The sequence below is a fragment of the Bombus fervidus genome, chromosome 14 (assembly GCF_041682495.2).
Source record: "Bombus fervidus isolate BK054 chromosome 14, iyBomFerv1, whole genome shotgun sequence".
NCBI classification, from domain to species: domain Eukaryota; kingdom Metazoa; phylum Arthropoda; class Insecta; order Hymenoptera; family Apidae; genus Bombus; species Bombus fervidus.
Genome location: NC_091530.1, coordinates 617,109 through 640,464, shown reverse-complemented (window position 1 = coordinate 640,464; position 23,356 = coordinate 617,109). Strand labels below are relative to the sequence as shown.

Genomic DNA, 23,356 nt, shown 5'->3' with positions numbered 1-23,356 from the left:
TGCGTGCATATAAAGCATGTAGCACATAATAAAACAAAACGAAGGAATTTATAACGTGGATCTTTTTTATTTATAATACTATCATATATGTAAATATTGTTTATGTACATCAATTATATTATATTGCTGCTTATACTTGGTTCTTATACCGTTATTTTACTATTGTTATTTTCAAACACTTAATTCACATTTAGATACTCGACGTTTCGTATACAATGGCGATAGATGCAGCGTAATCTTAATTAATATATACTTAAGACTAAGGACTAGATATGACGATAAACTTTAAGTATAAATTTTAGTGATTACCGTTGATCATCGACGTATGGACGCAAAGAATATAAAGACGTTGAATTCTCTAACAAAAGAACACGACTGAATTTGTTGTAATTAATCTTTTCGTTAACTCTGGTCAGATATTAGTATTTCAATTATTTTTCGGTATAAATGGTGTTCGTGTTTCTCTCGGTTCTCGTTTGCCGTTACCTTCATAGCTGGTTGGCGTAAGTCTGCGTTGCGTGGTAGACAATTCTCTGAAAATTGCAAAATATTGTCAAATACATTCTATGAATATATGATGAATATATTAACAGTTTGTAGAACTATTTTATTCTGGTACTAATGATAATAACTAGAAGGACGAGAATTATTATTTTTTATAATGTTAATAACCTGTGAATGGAACGTTTCCTTCGCGGCCACAGATGAAACGCGCCATATATCAAAGGATTTACCAAACTGTTGGTCATGCCGAAAAAAAAGATTACTTTTTGTAATTCTTTACTGAGCTGAAAATATCAAAGCCTTTTATAATCGCTACGATTCAAATATTTACAACGTCTTAAAATATAAAAGTAATTGATTTTTAGTTAATTATAGTAACACATCGACTGTCGGGCCGAAGTTGCGCGGTCTTTCATCGTTACTGAAACTTTTTCTCTTAAGATTTGGACATCTTCCCGACGTCATTTGAAAACGATTTGGGCATGACGACAACGTGGCGTCACGCAACCGGGCTATGACGCCAACGCGACGTCATCAGCAGTCAACCTGTTAATCGGATCGACTACTCGCGAAGATCGTCAAGTAAATCTAATTAATTTAAGCTATTTACGTGTTTATCAGGATCAAGGAACATAAAAATGATCATCATTGTATAATACGGTGTCCACCAGATGATGAAAGCAGCTATAATAACGATGCTGATTCTCAATGATTTAGCCTTTGCTCGATGCATTAATTTTCTTCGGTTTATATTCCCATTTACGTGACGTATATCGTTATTAGTTAGCTTCAATTTAAATATCCTTTCGCTTCCTAAAATTATTTTGCCTGTAGCTTAGATCGAACGTACAGTTAGTACGTAATGAGAATAGAATACTTACGAGAGATCGTGATTACGGTGGAAACGTAGGTAGCAACGAGTATAGCGAGAGGAAGAAGGAACATGAAAAACAAAATGAAGGATCCGTAAAGTTGTTCCTGCCAAGGTTCCGTGTAAAATCCGTAGGTCACGCATTGTTTGAAATCTTCGATGAACGGTCCTTGAACTACATGGAATATGATAATCTGGAAATGATAAACATCATCAAATCCAAATGTAGCGTATATAAATATATGCAAGCGCGAATGTTCGATTTCGTTTCGCAATTTATTCTGTTACAGTTTCCATAAGCTAATCGATTAATGTCGCGAGATTATTTCATTTATTTACGACTTGATAGTTGCCAAAGACTCTATGAAATGTACAATTTTATTTCCTCGAAATATTTGAACATTAATATAATTAAACCCTTCGTTTATTAATTTATTTATTTGCGCGTGGCTTTGTATTTTCAAATTTAGTATGAGAAATTAAATATTTCTACAAAGAACGCATAAGGTGTAAAAAAGAAAAAAAAAAAGCGTTAAAAGCCAACATAGCGTGATTCTATACATTCGGATCGGTAGAGAGATCTATAGTAAAAAGTCGGTGGAAATTAAACGTTGACATTCAAGATGAAGTTTATCTGCCTACACCGATAACAAGTGCAATCTGAATATTTTTGTCCAAGGGAACTTTTGCTTTTCCTCGTGACAACAACAATACGATGGAATGAAAAAAAGATTTGACTTTGAACTTCAAGATCGATTTTGCGCGATCGCTTTTCAACAAATCTCCACCTATCCAAAGGCGTACAATCACATTATGGTGACTTTTACACCTACTTTCTTTTATACTCTGTACATAGGTACACATATATGTACAAATGTACGAAGCGCGAGAAGGACATTCGTCATCGATGCTATGCGATCAATTATGAAAATTTATAATCGTAAGTTGCACGCGTAGACGCTTTTTACGACCAACTTTTTACGATTCTCCTAAACCATACGTTTTAATTGTCTTTCGCGTGCTAGGACGACCTCGATGGAAAAATTATTCATCGCCATTTTGACAAGCGAAGCTAGTTCGATCGTGCTCGAAACAGCATCGTTTATTTGTAAACGTCGACGCTCGTTCGTCGATCGTTCAATAGCAATGTGACGGAAGAAAATTTCGGCTGGTTGTATCATCTTAAAATTTCTTGTATTTAATTAATTTCTGTGGAAATTGGAATCAACGAATCATGGATTAAATGTTGCGATCCGAATGGAAGCGAGCTTACAAAGACTAAGTGGCGTCTAGGTCGTCTGAACGCCGATTAATCGCTGCTGCCATTAAGGTATTCCGCTTTTTCTCTTTATGCTTTTCATACAATTTTTCTCCATGGCCAAGTATGAAAAAATAACTTCTCGAAGTTTCAAGATCGAACGTTTCGCGCAACGTTGTCAATTTTACGTTTATTCCACGTGAAATTGATTCGATAAATTACACGCGTAGAAGAAGCGCACGCAGGAACAAAAATACAATGTTTAAAGCGTACTTTGAAGTTATCTCCGTCTTAACCAGGTGTACGACTCATATTTTTTGTCCGTTTTGTTCGAGCGAACAAGTCTTACGAATAAGTCGATCAACGTCTAAAAAATATTTAAGAGACGTGGAAAAATGTGGCGTATCAACGAACAGAAAGATTCGCGTACGATTAAACATTTTTAAAATTGATCGGTTCGCTTGCAGTTGGAGAACGAATATATAATCATGGTGAGCGATTCGGCAAAAATTCTTGCCCTGGTCGTCACGGCAATAAAAAATCTTCGCGAATTGAAAGGCTCGACTTCTCGAGAAATTTTACATTATCTCTCGTCCGTCTACGATATTTCACCAAATGTGGCTCGTCGTCAGGTTAGCAACTGTTCCCATCACGCATATTCTCGCGTATTTTCACACGTATATCACGCGTATCGTTCGAATGCAGATGCAGACCGCGTTAAAGCGCGGCGTCGCCTACGGTATCCTAAAGAAGAACGGGTGCTGTTACATTCTACCGACGAACAGCGAGATAAATTGCCAAGAAATTGCCGAACAGGAGGTCAATCTACTGGACGTGTGTCGCAGAAATAGAATGCAGAAAAAATTGGGCTGCAAGTGTAAGAAGAGACGGCGTAGACGTAGAAGGAGGAAAAAAAGATTCTGTAGATGTAAGCGGAGACGAAGGAGGAGAGTAAGAAGACGAAGCAGAGTTTGTGGAAGGAGGAGAAGGAGAAGGAAGAGGAAGTGTCGGTGCGGTGGTCTAGGAAGAAGTCTAAGGAGAGGCGATCCAGATAGGACGAAACGGGCCGGGATACCTCGCGCAGTCGAGAACTTTCCAAATGGGAGACTCTTCGAACCGGAGGCTTACGATTCCGCGGCCAGCGAGAAAACCTCTTTGTCCAGCATCACCTCGGCGACAGACTAGAAACGTTCATCGGTAGATACAACGTGGATCGCTTAAATTTTTGCAAGATCTTTGCGTCGGAAGGTAGGATATGCTGGATACCAGGCTAGATCGAATTACTTTTGCGCGTCTTACGACGTTCGAGATTCGTAGGTCGTAACCGGGCCGTAGTCGGAAAAGGCTTAGTTTTGCCTTAAAGTCCGAAGCGTTTCAAAGTATACGAGCTACTTCTTTTCGTTTTAGGTGTAAGACGAGCAGGAGCAGAGACAGCGCGTATCGCGACAAAGCGAAGCTTAAGACAGCAATTTATACGAGGATTTTATACTTTAGGGGTTGTGTTCTTATGTTTCGTAACAAATTGATAAAATGCTAAACAGCTGGGAGAAAATGGAAGATAGTTAAATGGATGGTTTAAAAATGGTAGATGGAAGGTGGAAGATCGAAACAAGTAGAAAGATATTAACGATCGACGGAGTATTTGCCGTATTTGCCGTATTTGCCGTATTTGCTGAGACAATATTTATAAAAGAGCGAAGAATAGATAAAGTAGAAGGCAGAATTTAATTCGAGGAAAAAGAGATATCTTACGGTATCGTATCAGACGTATAAAAGCGTCTGTTTATACATTTTAATATATCGATATGTTTTACAGTACCGCAAGACAAAAATAGTAAATTCGTAGTGGAAGAACAAGATTAAATTATCATCGTATAGGCCAGGACAGAAGATCGAAAGGGACAAGATACAGGTTACAAAATATACGAGATCTTTTCAAGATGTGTCATTTTTACAAGCGTTTATATATTTGCGTGCATTCAGTTTTTCTATTACCATTTTTATTTTAGAGTGTTCGTTTTTGCGTAGATGTTATATCATAGGACATGGCTTTAATATTTTCTCGTGTCTCGTTTACTTTGTAACGAGAGGAAAAATATACAAATTACACAGTTAAAGTTGTTTTATAATACCACTAGCAAATATCGGTAATCGTTTCCTCGAATATTTCACCGCTAATCGAACAATTTCTTTCCATAGCGTTTTTTTAAACGCAAGATAACTCGTTGATTTTTTATACGGTCTAGCATGTATCGTTATTTGGCGTTTCTTCGATGTAAGAACCGTATCAAACTCGTCGAACTTAAATTCCAAGTGCCCAGGATTTTTAATTAAATTCAGCGTTCAGAATATCGATTCGAACTTTTAAATCAATTTCTCCGACGTTTAAAACAATTTCTTCTTCGGCTTCTTCTTTTAATTAGTATAAACGTTCATTTTTCATGGCACAACGTAACATCGTTACGCTTCGGTTTTACTTTATCACGAATTTACATATAAATTTGAATTTTTTCTCCTGTCCAGACATCCGCAACTGTTTTACACGCCTCCATTCAGAATTTCGGTTTTATCGCGAAAGCGGCGCGTGATGTTCCGTGGTTGCTTCAGTTTCCAATTTCGATGCGATGTTTTCCAGCATTATACAATTTCTCTGTTCGTGCTCGCGACGAGTGCTTTATTCTCAGCTAAATTAAAAGCGCGACACTACGACATTCCGCGACGACAAATTGCACCGTACGTATTGCAGCTACGATAGAAAAAGTAATCGTCGACCAACTGGAATTGGCAAGGGGCACGTTAATCGACACGCGCAGACCAACGAGCAAAGATCCTCGAGCCGAAAATTCAAGAAATTACGAAACTCTGCGAATATGTACGGCATATGTAATTCTTTGTTGCTTCCCAAATTCATTCTTCAGCCTGAAATTCACGAGTGAAATGGAGCCCTGATAATCTGGCTACTTTTCGATTTTGCGACGCGTCGTACTTAAATCTCGTACATCGACGACCGAATCTTTTGTTTATTGGATTGATTTTTTTATCGAGATCCGCTACGATCGAATACAAGTAGTTAACTAGTTTCGTAAGGATTTAATTAAAGTTAATTTAAGAGTTTTCAAGTTAAAACAGAAACCAAGTTAAATTGAAAGTAATAATTACAAAGATATGGTTATGATATATAATAACTTTTATCGAGTGGCTCCTTTTGCTCCGATTTACGTAGCACGGAACCAATTCTTCCATTATGTTTTACATATTACGTACGTATTCAGATGTTGCACGTAATTGATTTGTACTCGATATTAACTTTGTAAAGTGTTTTGCATTTAACGAAGTTGTTATACGCATTAAACGAATTTATCTTTGCGGCTATTAACAGATGTTAGCGACACGATACGCGTTCGATAAACGTCGAATCAATTCACGCTCATAAATGTATATCGAACTCTATATTTTTATAATTAGTAGTCATTAGTAATTATATGTGACACAACACGATACTCCCTTTACTAAATCATTAAATAACGTAATAAATCTTAACGATAAATTTTAATGAACATGGACAGCAACATCTACATCCGTTTAGATGTAAATAAACGAGTTTCTTACTTAATTTGAATCCGTACACTAGAATGTTACAAGTTACGTAAAAAGAAGAACAAGAAAAGCAGCTAGACGCGGACGATCGTCGCTTTGACCGAAAATGAATCGCTTCTGACTAAAGACGAACAAGTCGCGAATCGACGCTCTTTAAATCTTCGTTGTCGCGAATCTCGGAGAACAAATTTTTATAAGGAAATAAACAGAATGCGTGTTCGAACGAAGCAAACGCTACATCTTTTGATAAGTTACGTCCTCGTTGACTCGTCGATTAATCGAGACGATAGACTCGAGCTTGAAAAACGACGTCGTCGATCTTTTCCGAATTTTCCCGCCCGTCGTATCGAATTTCTTCTCTTTTTTCAAATCGATCGTATTTATTTTGCGACGAACGATCGGACATCCGTTCGAGGTTCATTTGAATTTCAACGATTCGAACTGGGGCAAGGTTTCGCTAATGCAAATTCATCCCTTTGACTAATCCGAACAAGGCTTCGTAGCAACTCTTACCTGAGGCGATGCGAATATAAAGGACAGTATCCACGCCAGAACGACAAACTTGAGACACCTGTCAGCGGTATTCATGCCTTTCATCGGGTATCGTATAGCAAAGAACCTGTCCACTCCGATCAGCACCAGTATAAAGGTGCTTAGATACAAGCTGAACACTTGTGCGAATTTGAACAACTTGCAGGCGACGTTGCCGAAGATCCAAGCCACGGTGTAGCTCCACACCGCGTCCCCTACCATGCAGAACATCGTGACCAACAGATCGGCCACTGTTAAATGCAGGATCAACGTGTAAATTGCCGACCAAGCGTGTTGCTTTCGTCGATTTATCGCGATAGAGTAGATAGTCGCGACGTTCGCCACGAAGCTGAGGACAGCGATCACGGAGAGCACGATCACTTTCACCACGACCACTCTGGTCAGCTGTGGAGCGTGATTCAGGCAAGTCACGTTGTTCAGGACGCCGGTGGAAATTAGTTGGGCGAATTCGCTTATGTTGCGCCATGGCAGAGCGTGAGGGGTGTGGTTGACGCCACGAGAGTGATCGGTGAAGTTGTCGATCAGGTTGTCACAGGCTGGTAACGCGTACGTGATATAGTCGATTGGTAATCCTACCGAGTTTTCCATTGTTCTTGCTATTGCGTTACTTTTGTCTCGTCGAGCATCGTACCTGTGAATCGTGGTTTTCCATTGGTAGCGGTGACCATGCTTTGTGAAATACGCGCCTATCGTACCATATACATATACGTAATATATCGCGAAGCAAAATATAATTTTGTGCAAAGGTTCAAATAATCGTACAAATCGTTCTAATGCGTCGTCTAAAGCATTTTGACGTTTCCTGCCTGTATTGGTCAAATTTGAAACCAATTCGAAATCGCATATCTGGATGATCTATCACCAGAATATTAACGTCGAGATAATGTCTCGCGATAATCTGAATCGGAAATTCGGATAATTAGTACCGAATAATCGACGTTCTACCATTATGGGATAACGAATATTCGTCGTCGAATCGAATCTCGAAGTTCTTGAAACTTGGAAATTGACCACGGAATCGATCGTCCGATCAAACTCTACATATATTATACCTATGTGTATGCGCGTTGCTGTAACTCTCGAGTTACGAATTAAATCGCGCGAAACGCCTGAGAGCGAAATGAATGTACGAGAACATTTTGAAGATTTAGGCGTAACGTCTCCTTTCTCTTTTTAACGCCTAGGTACAAATTCCTTTGTATCGAGATTACAAGAACAGAAGGCAAAAGACGGAAAGCGTGTTATCGCAAATTTTAGGGAATACGCTCGCGCGGCATTCGCACGAACAACAAAATATCTTATAATTTAAACTGTACGTTATGCGCGCGCGTATCTCTCGAGATACCAAAGTTTAAAATTTAAAACAGGATACGTTGTAACTTTACATTCGCGAAGCTCGTAAATATTTTCTTCTCTTCTTTTTGACCGGTCGCGAAGCTTTGGCAGAAAAGATTTGCCAACGCGCACTTACCTCTGATCTTCGTCTTCGCTCAAAAACGATGAATTTACCGAGTTTTCGCGCTTAGCTGAATGACCGCGCGTAGACGCTTGATTCGTATTAAAATTGAATTAACGAGATTCAACCGGGTATAGTCGCGAAGTCTTGTTGTCACCACCGTCTCTTTGCCGGACTCTCGCATTTATCCAACACGCTATCCGTCTTTTCTATCCACCCGTTTTCGTTCTATTCGCACTTCCCTTCGTCTTTTATTCCCTTCGACTTTCAGATTTACGAATAAACGATCGTTTTCTATCTCCGTCTTTATCTTCTTCTTTTCTCGATTATCGCGTGCTTATGAAAGAACGTTGCGATCGAGCGGAATTGAACCGAAACTGTCGAGCGCGTTACGACTTAGCAGTACAAAGATGCTTATCTCTTTTATCTTTCGTAAAAACGAATTACGATTGCGAGCAAATCAAACGTATACGTCGGATAAATAAATGTTTGTACGTTTCGTTCGAAAGAAATTTGATTGTCAACGGACTAGTCGCGCGAAAAAATATCTGTCACACGAAAGAAATAAGAGGAAAAAAGAGATTTTAGCAAAGTGGACAAAATGGTAAAAAACTGAAACCGATATACGCTTGCTCGACCGACTCTTGTTACGTACGTACTGCTTACAATTTTTCACAAGTATTTTTCCTTTCATCGAAGGCGATTCGGTTTTTACAAAGTGAATAATCAACGAAAGCGAAAATGAATAATTAATGGGAATCACGGCGTGGATCAACTTCCTTTTTTCATTGTTTTTTTGCAATCGAGAATCGGCTATAAATAATTTATTATTTGCCGTTCAAACGTCGTTGATGTATCTTTGTTGCGAACGGCGAACGATGGTAAAGCGTTAGTCATTTTTGCAACAAAATAACGAGCAGATAAGTATTAATCGTTTCGCGTGAGAATATATCGAAGAGGGCAGAAAATATTTTCGAATATAAAGTTCTTGTGGAATAATTAAATGGAATTGCCTAAGTACTTTGGATAGCGAGACGAACGAATGTAACGAACGTGTCATGCAACGAATAAATCTATTAACTTCACGAACAAGTTTCATCGATGTATGTGTTTAAGAATCGTCGGTTGATTTACGTCGAGCGTATAATTTTCCACACCTGCCTGCAACGATTTAACGAGTTGGAAATATTAAAACAGGTTCTTTATGATTCGAAGGAAACTAACTATTCTGTTATAATTGATGGTTTTTAATTAAGCAATTAAGATAATGTATGTTGTTAATGAAGCGAATACAAATAACGAACAAGTTTTTAACATTGTATGTAGAGATATCTATTCTAGTATACACGTGCCGCTATATAGTTTATATAGTCTAGTCTACATGTAAAGTTATGTTTCTTTATTTTGACGGCGATATTATGCAAACACCTACTTACCGTCTTACGTTAAACATTCTTCTCCTCTTTCGATACGACAAAGTATACTTTACGATGATACGGTAAAGTTTGTTTACAAGACGTAGCCATCGTACATATTTCTCTTCATATACGATTATTATACATCGATACTGTTCGTAAACCACGTTATCGATTTATATAATTGATCGTCGTTTTACCGATTCGTTCGACCATTCAGATTTTACGTACATATTTTCTCGAATACCTATATTTTGATCGCGTGCGAAGTATTTGTAACGAAAAGACTTCTTTTTTTTTTTTTAATTTACAAGTCGAAGAATAATCTTAATAGGAATTCGTAACGCTATTACATGCGGATGTTAATGTTGCCATATGGAAATTATTAAACGTTCGGTGAATATTTATGAAGGTCGATCGCATGATTTCACGGTTTATATTCAAGAGAGATCAAAATCGAAGAAATATAATCCCGTTAACTATCTGGCCGTGGTACGACAATTGCTTGCAAAAGCATGCCGTGTCAGCGTAGCAATTAGAAAATTCAAATTGTAGAAACACAATCCGCCCTTGATCGGAATCTATATTCTATCGTGATTCTAATTTTAACGTCAATTTCCTATGTGTCGGTCGTTCAGATTAATTTATCACATTATCAATTCTCGTTTCCTTCTATATCGTTGCATAAAATCAATTTTTAATACCTTTATTTCTTACCCGATTCAGGTCTCTTGTTTGATTTATTACGGAATAGTCACTCACAGTTCTTAGAAAAAACTCGTTACCTTGGTCAATTTTAATCGCAGCTTTAATTTTTCTTACATCGATAAATTTCTTCGGTAATTTCACTTGTTTAACGAACTCGTTAACTTTGAAACTCTCGTTCTCTTCTCTGTTTCGTTAAATTTGCTACGTATAGAATCGATGTTTGGCGCGTTTTCGTCAAATACCAATTTATCGTTTAAATACGATTCGATTTCTCGAATTATCTTTCGTTGCACAATTTTTTATAGGTCACGATCTTATCGAAAACACTTTAACTTGCGTTTCGTTCCACTGAAAATACTCACTCTTCGCTTTAGTCAGAAATTTCAACGACCCTCGATAGACACAGAAACACATCTGCCGGTCGTTGTTCGTCTGTTCGAATTTGTAGAAATCGTAATTTATTTCTTAATCACTGAAATAAAAGTTGGCTGCACGGAAAATGTCGCCCTTCCTTTTCTCGATATCGATGATTCGTTATCGCGTACACGCACTTATATTCGACGCCTGTACTCGCTCGAGGATCGATTCGTTCTGTATCTCGTCTTTCGTTGCTCTCGGTTTTTCGTTCGATCGCATAACGCGATCGACGAAGAAAGAGAAGTGGCAACGTTTATTTAGCGCGTTGCTAATAGTATAATCACTCGACTAACAAAAACTACATCCTTTCTTCGTCCCCTCTCAAAGAACAATAATAATTTCTTAGAAAATATTACCATTAAATCGATGAATTTGCGACACTCATCGTACGATGTCTGATTTTCTTGCACAAATTCATCAAACGCTGGTAAACGATGTAACTTTGAAGTTCAACCACACGTTAAATCTTAATCTCGCGATTATTATTATCGTAATGTTAGTATCATCATCATCATCATCATCATCATCATCATTATTATTATTATTATTATGAAACTGGAACGAGAAAAATGTACGATCTTCTGGTTCCAAGCGACCACCAGTTCGCTACATGGAAATCGACTAGCAGTTGGAAGACAATGCCGTTTCGCCAGTGTTCGCCGGTTCTTTCGTCCCTTTCTTCGTTCTTTCGAGTCTGCCAGTTTTGTACTCTGTTCATTTTGCGTTCTACAACCATGTAAACGATTTAAATACGAATACGTAAGTAATGCATTATTCAGTTTCATTTTTTTCCAAGGAATTCATTATTCTGTTATAAACTTCCATCGGCTTATATTTTTTACGGTGAATCCGTCGTACGGATCGTACTGATTCGTTTAACGAGATTCGCGTTACACAACACGGTAAAAAAGTTACGTACCTGTGTACGAGTGCATGTTTACATTTTTGCAGTGTAACGAGACGAGACGCGACCGTAGCAGACGATCGGAGCATGCACGAACCAAGTAAATAAAACAAAGATCGGAGGAATCTTCGATAACGATGCGTTTATACGGATTTATAATCGTAACCTCTCTACTTTTCGCTTAAGGCCGCGTTTTCATCGAACCAACAACAAGAAACTCGTTGTTCTATCTTGTTGCTGCGTGTTCAAAAGAGTACGCAACGAACGTCATCTCGTAGAAACAGCGTGTCCACGTTGAAGCAACGCGATCGGAAGAATATTTGAGCGACGAATATCGCATCGATTTTAAAGCGATATTCGTTCGTAGCAGCGAGCATATCGTTCTTCTTCGATCTTCGTCGCCTCGAACGCGAACAGGCAACGAACGACGACTGTTTCGAGAAACACGGTACAACAGGAAAAAGTTGCTCGTCGTTGTTGCTTCGCTAAAAGATTGGATAGACGCGACGCACGACGCTTCGCCACTCCTCCACGTGCAATTTATTTTGAACGAACTACGAGCGATACGAGCAGAATTTGTCCAGTACTCGCAAAATCTCACTCTAAATCTAAATAATTTCGCCGCGGTACCAGATACTTATCACAAATTAAGTACATGTCGAAAGTTGGTCGGATTAGCTAGCCACTTACCAGCGAGACTCCTGTCGTGCTTTAAAAGTTGGAAAGAAGAAAAGGAGCGTCCCCGTTCCCGTTCACCGCTCTTTGTCAATTTGCACGAGCAGATTCGATCGATCGATCGAATTCTTGCTTCTGGAACTCTGCCCTTTCCACGCCCTTTGTCCACCTCGCTACGACAGTCGTTGTTTCGTTCTTTCTACGCAACTTCTCGTCCCTTCGTACGATCGACGACGGTAACGAAACGAAAGAAAAGAAACGAGAAGGGAAGAAGGGAGAATTCGATCGCGAGACCGAGAGACACAGTGGTGTAAATTGTAAAAAATGATAAGGACGCACGCGCTATGGATGGCGGTGTTCCATGGCGTGTGAAGGAATGCTTCGGACGTTGAGAAACGAGAAACGTGGTCAGCCCGAAGACAAAATCACCGACGATGCTATTTGGCTGGCGTTGCCGATGGAATGACGCGACGGACGGCGGATGGCGGAGGGCGGACGGAGGACGGCGGACCAACTCATGGTTTAAACATCGGTCCGGGCTTAATACGAACGAAAGCATAAAAGACTGTTGCCGGGGAAACGAGATCTAGCGGAGGAACTTTTGGTCGACGAAGAATCGGAGAGGCGAAGGAAACGGCTGCTTTAAAGAAAGGATCGAGAAGAAAAAGGAAGCAGAAGAAGGAGAAGGAGGAAAAGCGAGTTTCGTCGTTGGCTGACGAGCTCGTCGCTTGATTGGTCCGGTTGTCGAAGAGACGATGTCGAATCACGCGGAAGACGAAAGCCGAAGAGCGATCTGTTTGATGTTCGAAACGTTAAACGCGTCGTATTCTTCGACTCTACGGCAGGCCATCGGTTCATGACGAATCGATGCTCCGAACCATCTATTTTTCTCGCTATCCGAATCTTTCGAGAAATTTTCCGGACGAACAACGAATTTAGCGGTAACGCGATATAATTTAATATTATTTACATCATCTTCTTCCGATAAACGAATCTATGAATCGAACGTTCATCGCGTACCTACTATATACACGTACACAGTACCGTATGTAATAGCGTAATCAAACGAACGAGTACGAAAAAAGCAAAGTTGGCGAGTTTCACGTCAGTTCAACGTCAGGATTCCTAGATAGCCAATTATTATCACTGGTAAAAATAGACGACGCTTAAAACTGCGACAAGTAGAATTTTATCACAAAATCCAAAAGGTGTTTCGTACGTACGTTTTTAGCAAGTTTCTACGGTACGAGTGGAAACGGTATAAGAAACTGAACCGAACGGAACGTTTAACTTTGTTTCTTCCATTATTCATCGCGACGCGTCGTCCGCGAGATCTCACAATATACTAAACGCTCGTGGTTGCCTTCGCCTTGATGGAGAATCTCCACTGAATAACATGGAAACAAATAAAACAGTTTCTCTTTCGGCTTTCATCTCTGAAATTTTATTTAGGGCACGTATTTGTGTAACGCAGGCCAAAAACAGGAGTCGAAGGAACGGAGAAACGAACAAACTGATCGTTCGATTACTAGCGTGTAATTTCATAACGCGCTATCCTATCCTTGCTCAAATTTTACGAGTCGTACGAACGCGATACATCGTAACGCTTCTCGCTACATCGCTAATGCAATTTTTCAAAGTTTTCTACGACTCACGTAATACGTATATACTTCTATTCAGTAGCATAATCGAATTAAGCAGCTGCGTACATAAAGAAACGTAAAGATCTTCCGTTTCTTTAATAAAATCACTCGTCACGTATTCTCGTATTCCTGATTCGCATGCGAAAGATGTCAGTGGATTCGCGAGGGAGCGTGGATCAGCCGACAGGAATGTAATCCAAATCCATGTGTTCTTTTGTTGACGCAGCGACTTGCGCGGCTAAATCTTCGAATATACCGTGCTTGGTGTCGCAAAGCTTTAGCTTCGTCGATAACGGCCTCCTCGATAAAATATTTCTACTCGTTCGATCTCTCGTAAAATGTTATTCGCCTGTTGTTAACGTTGGTCACGTTTGTTCTTCGCTTTGCAATTCCACTTCGGTATCGATATTTGATAAACGTTCACCTTCCAAATTTCATATAATTAGCTTCGAGTTTCGTCTAGTCGAGCAGATTTTTCTTTTCACGATATTAAACGAATCCTTGGAATTCTGTTTCGTAGAAACACAATTTTACACCGTCAAAAGAGAAAAACAGGAGAAAGAAAAAACAGAATTCGATAACGCGAATTGATCGAAGAAAATCGCGAACGGCTTTAAATGGGTTGATCGATCGACCCGTCGAAGTATCTTTCTACATAGGTCTCGACAAATTTTAACCAAAATTTTAACGTTACTTCACATACCGATGGTGTATCGATTACGCGACGTAATCGACGCCTATTTGCCACGATTACGGTATCGATAATTAGCCGTTAGCGGAGTTTTTCGTATTTCGTGATTCGATGTTCATCGCAATTACGGCGTAACGATCGACCGCGTTCATTTCCGTTCTGTGCTAACCCAGCTATCACGGAAACAGAAGTTTCGTCGGACGTACAACTTTCGCGACAGTTTCGTTTTTCTTTCTAATTTCTTTTCTCGTCGCCGTACCTCGAAATCGCCACAAATTTCAGCTTCCACGCGGGTTCGACGAGAGACAAACTTTTATACGACGTATCGTAGGTGTCGTAGAGATGCACAGACGAAGATCGTCAGAGTGTGCGAGGGTAATTAATTTCTCCTGTAATTCGTCAAAAACCGAATACATCCGCGTTGGCTAATCAACTAAACGATAAAAAGCGTCGATTCAGCGTTTACTCTGACGATGAACGAGGATGTTTTTCCCGAAGGGATTCTAACGATTTGTTTCAAATTTTACTCTTACGTATGCTCACGACGGTTGTGTCTCGTTACGGTGTTAAAGACATTTCAAACAGTTTTGTACAACGCGTATAATATATCCATGACAAAAATTTTGTCGTGCGTTTGCGAATATCTTGTCCTTCGTCCGGACGATCCAACGTTCGTTCGCAATATCTCGTTCGAGTCACGAGGGTTTACACGAAACGTTGTTGTTCATACGCACGATTGAGAACTAGATCTATCGACGTTGAATCGAAGAAAGTTTCGCGATTTACTAGCATCGGCCATACCCTGAAAACGTTTCCTCGTTTCGTTAAATTCGACCAACGACTTGGTCCAATTTAACTTCGTCTCCGGGTTCGAACGTATCGGTTGAATGTTCCGTTTGTTTCGTTCGACGGCCAAGTCGTGAGTCGTGAATCGAGTATCTTACGTCGCACCATCGTGTCGCAACACGGAAATTAGACCGTTCCTTCGGTCGATTTTGCGTTCGATTCCACGTCTTGTTACAAGATGCCAGTTTCGGTATGTAAATCTTCGGCGAACCACGCTATCGTTGACCGCTGAAACTATAGCGCTTCGATAAATTACGAGTATATTTGATTCCTTAGTGATCCGGTCGACGTGTCGCGAATCCAAATCTTCCAGAATAGCATCGACGTACGTATATTCGATATTTGCTCCGTCTTTCTCTGTCTCGTTGTTACATCGCGTGGGATGGTCCGTGCGACGTCCCTCGTGGTGTGGCCGATAAGGCCCACGCACCGTTACACAGGCTCTCAATAAACCCAAGGAACCATCGTAAACAGAATCTTTTTAACTTAATCTCTAATCCTGCAAATATTTTCGGTTTATGGATGGTCCTTAAAACAGTCCTTAGGTTTATCGCACGCTGTTACAAGTTACGGAGAAAGCGGATATTTGTCTAACGGAAAAGCAGGTTTTTTCCATAAACAAGGACATCCACGAGCCACGTTGGCAGGAGACTTCCTCCTCGTATTTTCATTTATTAACGTTGACTATAACCAATGGACATCGCGGATCGTTTCCTAACGAAAAGCGTGAAAAACGAATCCGCGTTCTTAGTTCAAAAGCCACACCCACACCGAGTTTTCCTCCGTGATAACACGAGATCGGACTTTGCTGTTTCTATGACATAGTTCAGTCAACTCAACTGTTTCTACGATATTAGTTCAGTCATCTCAACTGTTTCTACGACGTTAGTTCAGTCATCTCAGCTGTTTTTACGACATTAGTTCAGTCGTCTCAACTGTTTTTACGACATTAAGTCAGTCGACTCTCTGCTTCTACGACTTTAGTTCATTCAATACTCCGGAACCAAGTCGACAACTACCGAGTCATCGACGAATCAATCAACTGCTTCTACCACGTTCGAGCAACGTCAACATATCTACACGGACTCGGTCTCGTCTATAGATCAGTCCGCTTCTCAACACTGACTCTCTGACTTGAGAACAGTCAGCGTCACGCTACCGAGTCTTCACCCGTCAAACAATCGTCTGCAACACGTATACCTTACGAAACGACGTAACATTTGATCGTATTTAGTTGCTGAAAATATAGTTATTATAACCTGTCAATTGCAGCGTTATACCACATCAACCACCCCTATTATCCCACAAGAAACAAGAAGATCGATTATTGCAATCGTAACGGGAATTTACGACTCCCGTTGACGCGCTTCCTCGCGATCGCGTCTCCCCGCGATTGAAAGAAAATACACTCGTTGTTTCAGATTTTCTACCAATTAATTTCTTTCGTTTCTGCTCTATGTTTGTCGTTATCCCGCGTCAATAAAATTGTAGTTTCGTAATTTTTTATCGTTTTTCTCTTGCAAATGCACGAATTTTGCGTAACTTAGGTAAAGGATCCAGATAAATTGAGAGCAAAAGGTGTTAAATAAAAGTTAACTTTTGCCGATACGCTGAAATTCGTGCCAACTTTCGCAATTTTGGCTAATTCGCGTCAACTCGTTGCAACTTTTCTCACCTCTAGCTCGCGATCAACGATCTTCTATGAAAGTATACTTTACGCAGTTTCTCCTTACGTTTCTCGTTTGTAGCGAAATCGAAATAAAATTTAACCTTTGTCAGCAATTTTTTAAATCGATAATTCTTTTTCTAACCAATACGATAAATACGAAGCTATAATTTAAAGGAGGAAAATAAAACGCGGATGTTTACTTTTCGAGCAGCATTATCCAGGCTATATTAATAGAACGTCGAATTCTACGGAATATTAACGAGATCATTTGCAAACCAGAGTCAAGCGAGTCACAACGAGAGCTGCAAAAGCCGTTTAAATAATACATAAACTCTAAAATATTCTGTTTCTCCGATCGCTTCACCGTCGTAATTACGAAACGATGATTCTGCTAGTTTCCACAATGAAGACCTTTATTTCTTCCCACCAATGTTTACGAGCTACTTGCGATCGACACGATTAACGATTTCCTCGAAAGCGCTATTGAAACTCGCAGATATTTTTTAATCGTTCGATCGTTCTGTCACCATCGAGCTGGCAACTTTTATCATCGATTTTTCCAGTTTCATCGATACAACTTATGTATAAAACCGCGCGTAAAAACCTGTCAAATATATTTAAACTTGATAATCTATCGGAATATCTTAGACGCGATAATAGATGCGATATATTTTTCGTGTCGAATAATTTTTGTCGTCGGTGGAATTTTATCCAAGAGAAAGAAAAAAAAAAGGAAAAAAAAAAAGAAAAAAACGAGAAAAACAGTGTCGTATTTACAATCTGAATCGTAAAATCATCTATTACGTACAAGTTGCGCTTCCATAAAAATTTCTTCAGAGAATATAGAGTTCTGTTTGACAAATTGTTCCACGTTCGTACGCTTTGATCGTTTAAATTGGAAATATAGAAGCAACTCGTACGTCGCCGAAATTTAGATTTATCACGAGACAATGATTGGATGGCGAGCGCAAATTTTCTGCAACCGATTTTCGTTTGAATTTTTCTCGTTGGCTCGTCGTAATTCAACACCTCGTACACCCTCTCCTCGAAACAGTCGCGATTCCGGAATCTGGCGTGCAACGTAACACGCCGCGGTAAATAATGATCGCGACACGACAACTCGGCTTTCCCGTTATTATTTACGGCCGCCTGGCCTCTCGATATATCCACGGTAATTAATAATCGGACAATAAACGAACCGCAATAGTTACCACCCCGACCAGAAAAGCAACAGCCTCCTCTATATCAGCTTTTCAATAATTCTATTTTTTCTCTTACTTAATTTCTTCCTTTTTTCCTTTTTTCGTTAATTATTTTCTATTTTCTCTTGGCTTTTGCGAGAACAATTTATCGCCGCTCACTTCTGTTTATTCGTTTACCGTTAGTTTATTTTATTCTTTTCTCTTCGACCTTTTCATGGTAATTGACCGTCTCGTTATCGTTTTTCATCAGAAAGCAAAAACAACTGTTACTTCTACGATATTTATTGAAAAGGACACCGAGAAAAAGAACATTTTTTTTATTACTCTTGGCCATCGTCAATTTTTATCAATAACATCGTAACAGAGGTAATAGAGGAAACGCAGAGCGTAACCGTTACAAATTAAAACGAAGCACCTGAAAATTAAGCGATCGAGGCGAAACTATCGTTATCTGTCATGGACGATTAGACGATACCGGTTGAAAATTAATATATTTTCGACCCGTCGCGAATAAATTCGAACGTATTCGCGAATAAACGTTGTTGATTTTTTTGTATTCTTACGTAAAAGCGTCGTTAATATTTGCCAAAAGTAGCTGCTGGCACGCGTTAGATTTCACACGAATGCAATAAGTCCGTAAGACAAGACCTTCTTATCCCTCTTTCTATTCACTTGCTTTTCACCTTTTCACCATATATGCACGTATGTACTTAGTGACTGTGCCTATCGCATTGACGGTTGCCTTTATATCACGACGTTATATCACGCATCGTGCGATCGTCGGGCCGTTTATCTGGTCCATGGCACACCGACCAGGACAGGCTGGAAATATTGCGTGGAATATCGGGTCGCCGTTTATCACTTACCATTCCGATTCGAACCTCGCAAATCCTTTTTTTTTAGCGTACCTTGATGCGAATCGATCGGCCGTCCATGCGTGTTTGCGCGCGATCGATCGCCGCGTCGCATCGCCTCGACTAATTAACGAGTCTCTCTGTTCAAATCGATACGCGATATCCACGCGTATACGGTTCCTTTTGTTCTTTACCGGATGGTGGATAACTTTATTTGAGAGGCGGCGCAGCGTGTCGTGTCGTCGTCGACGTCGAGTCGCTTGGCCGAATGCGATCTCCGTTTCTTCTTATTGCGCGGTACGTGATACGCGTCCGTTATTACGTCGACGCGTTCGCGAAACACGAGTTAAGCAAACTTAGAAATAACGCAATATTTCATACGCGTCGCACGTACGACGCAACCGGTCTGCGTTCTCTCGCTACGTTTCAGCGCCGACTTTTCCACGATCGCGCACACATGTTACTCGAGCCCGAGATAATGCGAAAACGATGAAAATTCGGCCACGAACGCTTCATCGATACCCGTGCGGTTACACGATTAAGATCGTATCGTGGTTACTAATGGGATAAATTTGCATCAGCGACTTTTATCGTTGCGATTGTTCTCGTAGAACGACAAGAGATGCAAACATCTTCCCTTCTTCGTTAAAGCGTGTGCGGAGAGTAATACGGAAATCGAAGAGAACCTGTCGATACGATCGATCGATACCATTCCGAAATTGATGGCAAGGCGGCGAACGTGAATGTCATGGAAATTCGACGGTTTCTCGCGATCGATCTTACGATCTCGCGACAGTTTCGAAACACACAGTTTTCTACGACGAGTTTAGCCTTTATGGTTCGATCACGCAAAGCTTAAAACGACGAAATAAAAGCAATAATCTCAATACTGAATTTTGGAAACGGTCAATGTTGCAAATCTGAAAATCGAAAAAAGCTAAATGGATCTCTACGTAGGTACCGGCGATCGATAATTAATTGGTATCGGCTCGACCGTCGAATCAACGATCCTTTGGTCTTTGTCGAAGATACAAACGGTTTCTCGATCGATACGGTCGACGCTTATCTCGCCGATGCAATTTTATCTTCTTTTCTTCGCCGATTTCATCGACCATCCGGTTATGTCGTAACAAGCGGTATTTAACGAAAATGCCATCGGTATCTACTTCCATTACCGGTACATTTACTTTTGTCCTCGATTGGCGACTTTTGTCCAGTTTAGCGGATCTCAAGGATGAAAAGTCACGAGTTGAATGAAATTGCGGCATTTTTAAACGCCGACCTCGCTATCTTGCCCAGCGCAGCTCGTACGAGGATGGTTCAGCGACGATATAACGTTGGCCATTTTACGCGCGGACTACATTCACGCGAACTTTTCGCGTATTTGCCTCGCATGCACCCGGACAGCTTTCCAACAGACGCTGGGAACGATCCTCTTTCGCCGGAAACGGGGACAAATTGTTCCAGTTCTCCGTTTTCCGGGTTTTCTTGCACCGTCCTTTACAATAGAGAAACGATCGGGTTACGGGTCGCCTGTGACGCGATGATAAAGACGGGGGTTGGCTTTTTTAGATGCATTCCCGGTCACGGTTGAAAAGCTAATCCGTGGTCTTTTTCCGCCGACTTCTAGATGGAGTTTGTCCACGACGAATGGCCATGTCTTTCTATATCTTTCGTCCCATATGGTTTTCAATTGAGTCGTGGTCCGTTCTCGGCAGATATATTTCAAACATTTTTCAAATATTTCAAACGCAGATTTTGCACGTTTAGCTCGATATTTCAACAAACGTCGATTCTAATATACGTTAGATTTCATAATAAACGTTGTTTCGGTTTTATATGGCTCGCGTTTAAGGGTAAAGGTTCGCAAAAAACCTGTTTCTATACGAGTCTTTTAGTAGTTAAAATAGGTCAACTTTATTTTTCGTAAATTTCTCATTTTCATTATCCCGCGTAATTGCCGCACGATCGATGTTCAATTTCTGAAGAAACAACACGTACGTATTATATTTAGGGTGACTCTTGAAGCCGAAACGAGACGAAAATCAGGAATAAAAAGATCGCGACGATTAAAAATCATCCAAGATATCTCTGCACGCGAACGAAAGAAAGCAGGCGGTCTTCGGGTGTCCCCAGAAGTAAAAGTCGAGGGGATTTAAATCCGAGGACCGAGCAGCTCGAACAACGGATCCTCTCCGACCAATCTCATTTCGGCTTTAAGACTCGTCCCTTAAATTTCCCGACACCCGTAGCAAAACTCACGCTGTATACTCTTTACGGCATTCGCCTCGAACGAAATACAAACATGGCGATATTTTCTAGCAACTATCAGCGATTCGAAAACATTCTCCGTCTTATCGTCGAAAGACACGGAAAAGTTGATCTCTCGAGGAGCCTAATCGTTGGACGTAAAATCTCTCGGAACGAGGTTTCGATCGTTTTATCCGGGAAAAATAAAAATCGCGTAATAAAAACACTTGGTTTATAGCCGATGTTATGTTCGAGTTTCGCCATTCGAGGACATCGTCACGTCCGGAAAGGAAATTTTCGATAACAATTTCATCGCGTTAAATCTAGGTAGACCGCGCGCAATAAGGACGTGCGTCGCAGACCAAGCGACGCTACATTTTCTTCCCGTTCTTTCTGCTCGCTCGACGATGTATTTTTATTGCCGACAACGAACTTGGCTTATTAGATTACACGGGAAACCGGTTCCGTCGTCATTCTCGCGATAAAACCGCGAGTTCACTCGAGTTATCTTCGCACGATCCGTTCGAAACTTTCCTCTTAAAACATTCAAACAGCTTCTCGCGCTTCGTAGGCTGTCGTTCGGTTCGCCAATTTCCCTTTTACTCGCCTTTAATTTTTATTCCGCCCCGTGAAGATCGAGATGGGTGGAAGAAGATGAAAAGCAGAGTCAGATGATGGAAACAGAGGGAGAGAGAGAGAGAGAGAGGGAGGGAAAGAGAGACAAAGAAAAGGGTAAGGATCGAAGAACGTGATTCATGAAGGTAAAAAGGAGGATGGAGATAAGGGGCAAGGTGTGTGTTTGCCGGAAGCGGCGGCATACGAAGAAAAATATTCTGTCTCTCGCATCTTGAAACGCGTATCCTCCTCCGACATTTTTAAATGTGAACAAACGAGAATTTCATCCGGCAACGCGCCCTCCTTCGTTTCCGTCACGATTCGCCGCCTTCCCTTTTCTCTTGGAACTGTGATACGAAAAATCGTAATGTTTATTACTAGCTCTAATAGTTTGCTTAAAAGGAAAGCTATCTTTTTTTATATCGTACGATTTGTTTGCCTGCCTCGTAAATACATGTAAAAAATGTTTCGATAATTCCTCGTTGAAGCTTGGAGTCACGAACGAAACGCCGCGTTTTCCAACGATACAGGATATCTTGCCTTCACGGATACACAATGCTTCGAACAGAGACTTGCAGAAAATTTCAAAAAGATCGTTACAAGACACTTACGAGAATGGCTGCGACGCGATATCCTACAGATGGCTCGGAGAATATTAGTATCTCGATTTCGTACGCGCGAGTATCTTTTTCAAAAATATCAAGAGTAGTATCGAATAGCTCGATCGGAAATTTGATTTACAAATGTGTTACGATACGGAATTTCGTACAGAAAGATAGATTAGATTCGACCGAAGCAACGCCACGGATGTTGTCTCTTAGGATACGTTGTTCGTCCGGAAAGCGTCTTTAGCTTTGGAGAGCAGACGCGCATCCATCAAAACGAAAGAGAACGCAATAACGAAAGAAGCAAGTTACAACTCCCTAGGTAAATCGTAGCGCCTTTATCGGTTCCTTGGCAATTGCTAGCTTCTATAAATTGTGTCTCGTTCGACCGCTTTTTCAATTTTACCAGTCCTGACCTGTTTAAAATTTTATCCACGAGGGAATGCCGATTCGATCCAGTTATATCGCTCGTGAAGATAAAGCCCGGATAAAGATAAGAAACGTATCTGTTGAAAGTGCAACGCGATACAGCCAGTAACGTAACCCCGCGATTCTCCTTTCGTTCGTTGCCTAACCAACGAGATACTTTCCTCCTTTTTGCCGTCGTTTTATGTACTCTAGAAC

The 23,356-nt window shown here is 40.5% G+C and overlaps 2 protein-coding genes and 1 long non-coding RNA gene across 4 annotated transcripts in view; 2 read left to right on the top strand and 1 right to left on the bottom strand.

The window, feature by feature from the left end:
• Positions 1-44: 44 nt before the first annotated feature.
• Positions 45-11,293, bottom strand: Crzr (corazonin receptor). Of its 2 annotated transcripts, none has more exons than XM_072017250.1 (6): positions 10,432-11,293; positions 6,744-7,396; positions 1,386-1,569; positions 1,115-1,317; positions 673-788; positions 45-533 (listed from the first exon to the last, which is right to left on the bottom strand). In XM_072017250.1, the coding sequence occupies exons 2-6, from the start codon at positions 7,368-7,370 to the stop codon at positions 428-430; spliced, it is 1,236 nt and encodes a 411-aa protein (XP_071873351.1). In that variant the 5' UTR covers positions 7,371-7,396; positions 10,432-11,293; the 3' UTR covers positions 45-427. The 2 variants fall into 2 exon arrangements, with proteins under 2 accessions (XP_071873351.1, XP_071873352.1); XM_072017251.1 differs by lacking the exon at positions 10,432-11,293 and adding an exon at positions 8,254-8,350 and having other exon boundaries at positions 6,744-7,413.
• LOC139994519 (uncharacterized) lies at positions 3,115-3,948 on the top strand. The gene is made up of 2 exons (XM_072017266.1): positions 3,115-3,265; positions 3,339-3,948. Exons 1-2 carry the CDS (start codon positions 3,122-3,124, stop codon positions 3,816-3,818), a joined length of 624 nt encoding a protein of 207 aa, XP_071873367.1. The 5' UTR covers positions 3,115-3,121; the 3' UTR covers positions 3,819-3,948.
• A 4,413-nt stretch (positions 11,294-15,706) lies between the features above and the next one.
• Positions 15,707-23,356, top strand: part of LOC139994522 (uncharacterized) — a 342,661-nt gene continuing 335,011 nt past the window's right edge. Inside the window, exon 1 of the long non-coding RNA XR_011801657.1 lies at positions 15,707-15,727. This is a non-coding gene — a long non-coding RNA (uncharacterized lncRNA). The remainder of the gene's footprint in view (positions 15,728-23,356) is intronic.

What these genes read in the sequence shown, in the direction of transcription:
- LOC139994519 (XM_072017266.1), top strand. Translation starts at nt 3,122, where the DNA reads ATGGTGAGCGATTCGGCAAAAATTCTTGCCCTGGTCGTCACGGCAATA. An exon ending in CAAATGTGGCTCGTCGTCAG is followed by an intron (nt 3,266 to 3,338) that starts GTTAGCAACTGT and finishes GTTCGAATGCAG; the next exon opens with ATGCAGACCGCGTTAAAGCG.
- Crzr (XM_072017250.1), bottom strand. Translation starts at nt 7,370, where the DNA reads ATGGAAAACTCGGTAGGATTACCAATCGACTATATCACGTACGCGTTA. An exon ending in TTATATTCGCATCGCCTCAG is followed by an intron (nt 1,570 to 6,743) that starts GTAAGAGTTGCT and finishes TATCATTTCCAG; the next exon opens with ATTATCATATTCCATGTAGT. An exon ending in AGGAAACGTTCCATTCACAG is followed by an intron (nt 534 to 672) that starts GTTATTAACATT and finishes TGCAATTTTCAG; the next exon opens with AGAATTGTCTACCACGCAAC.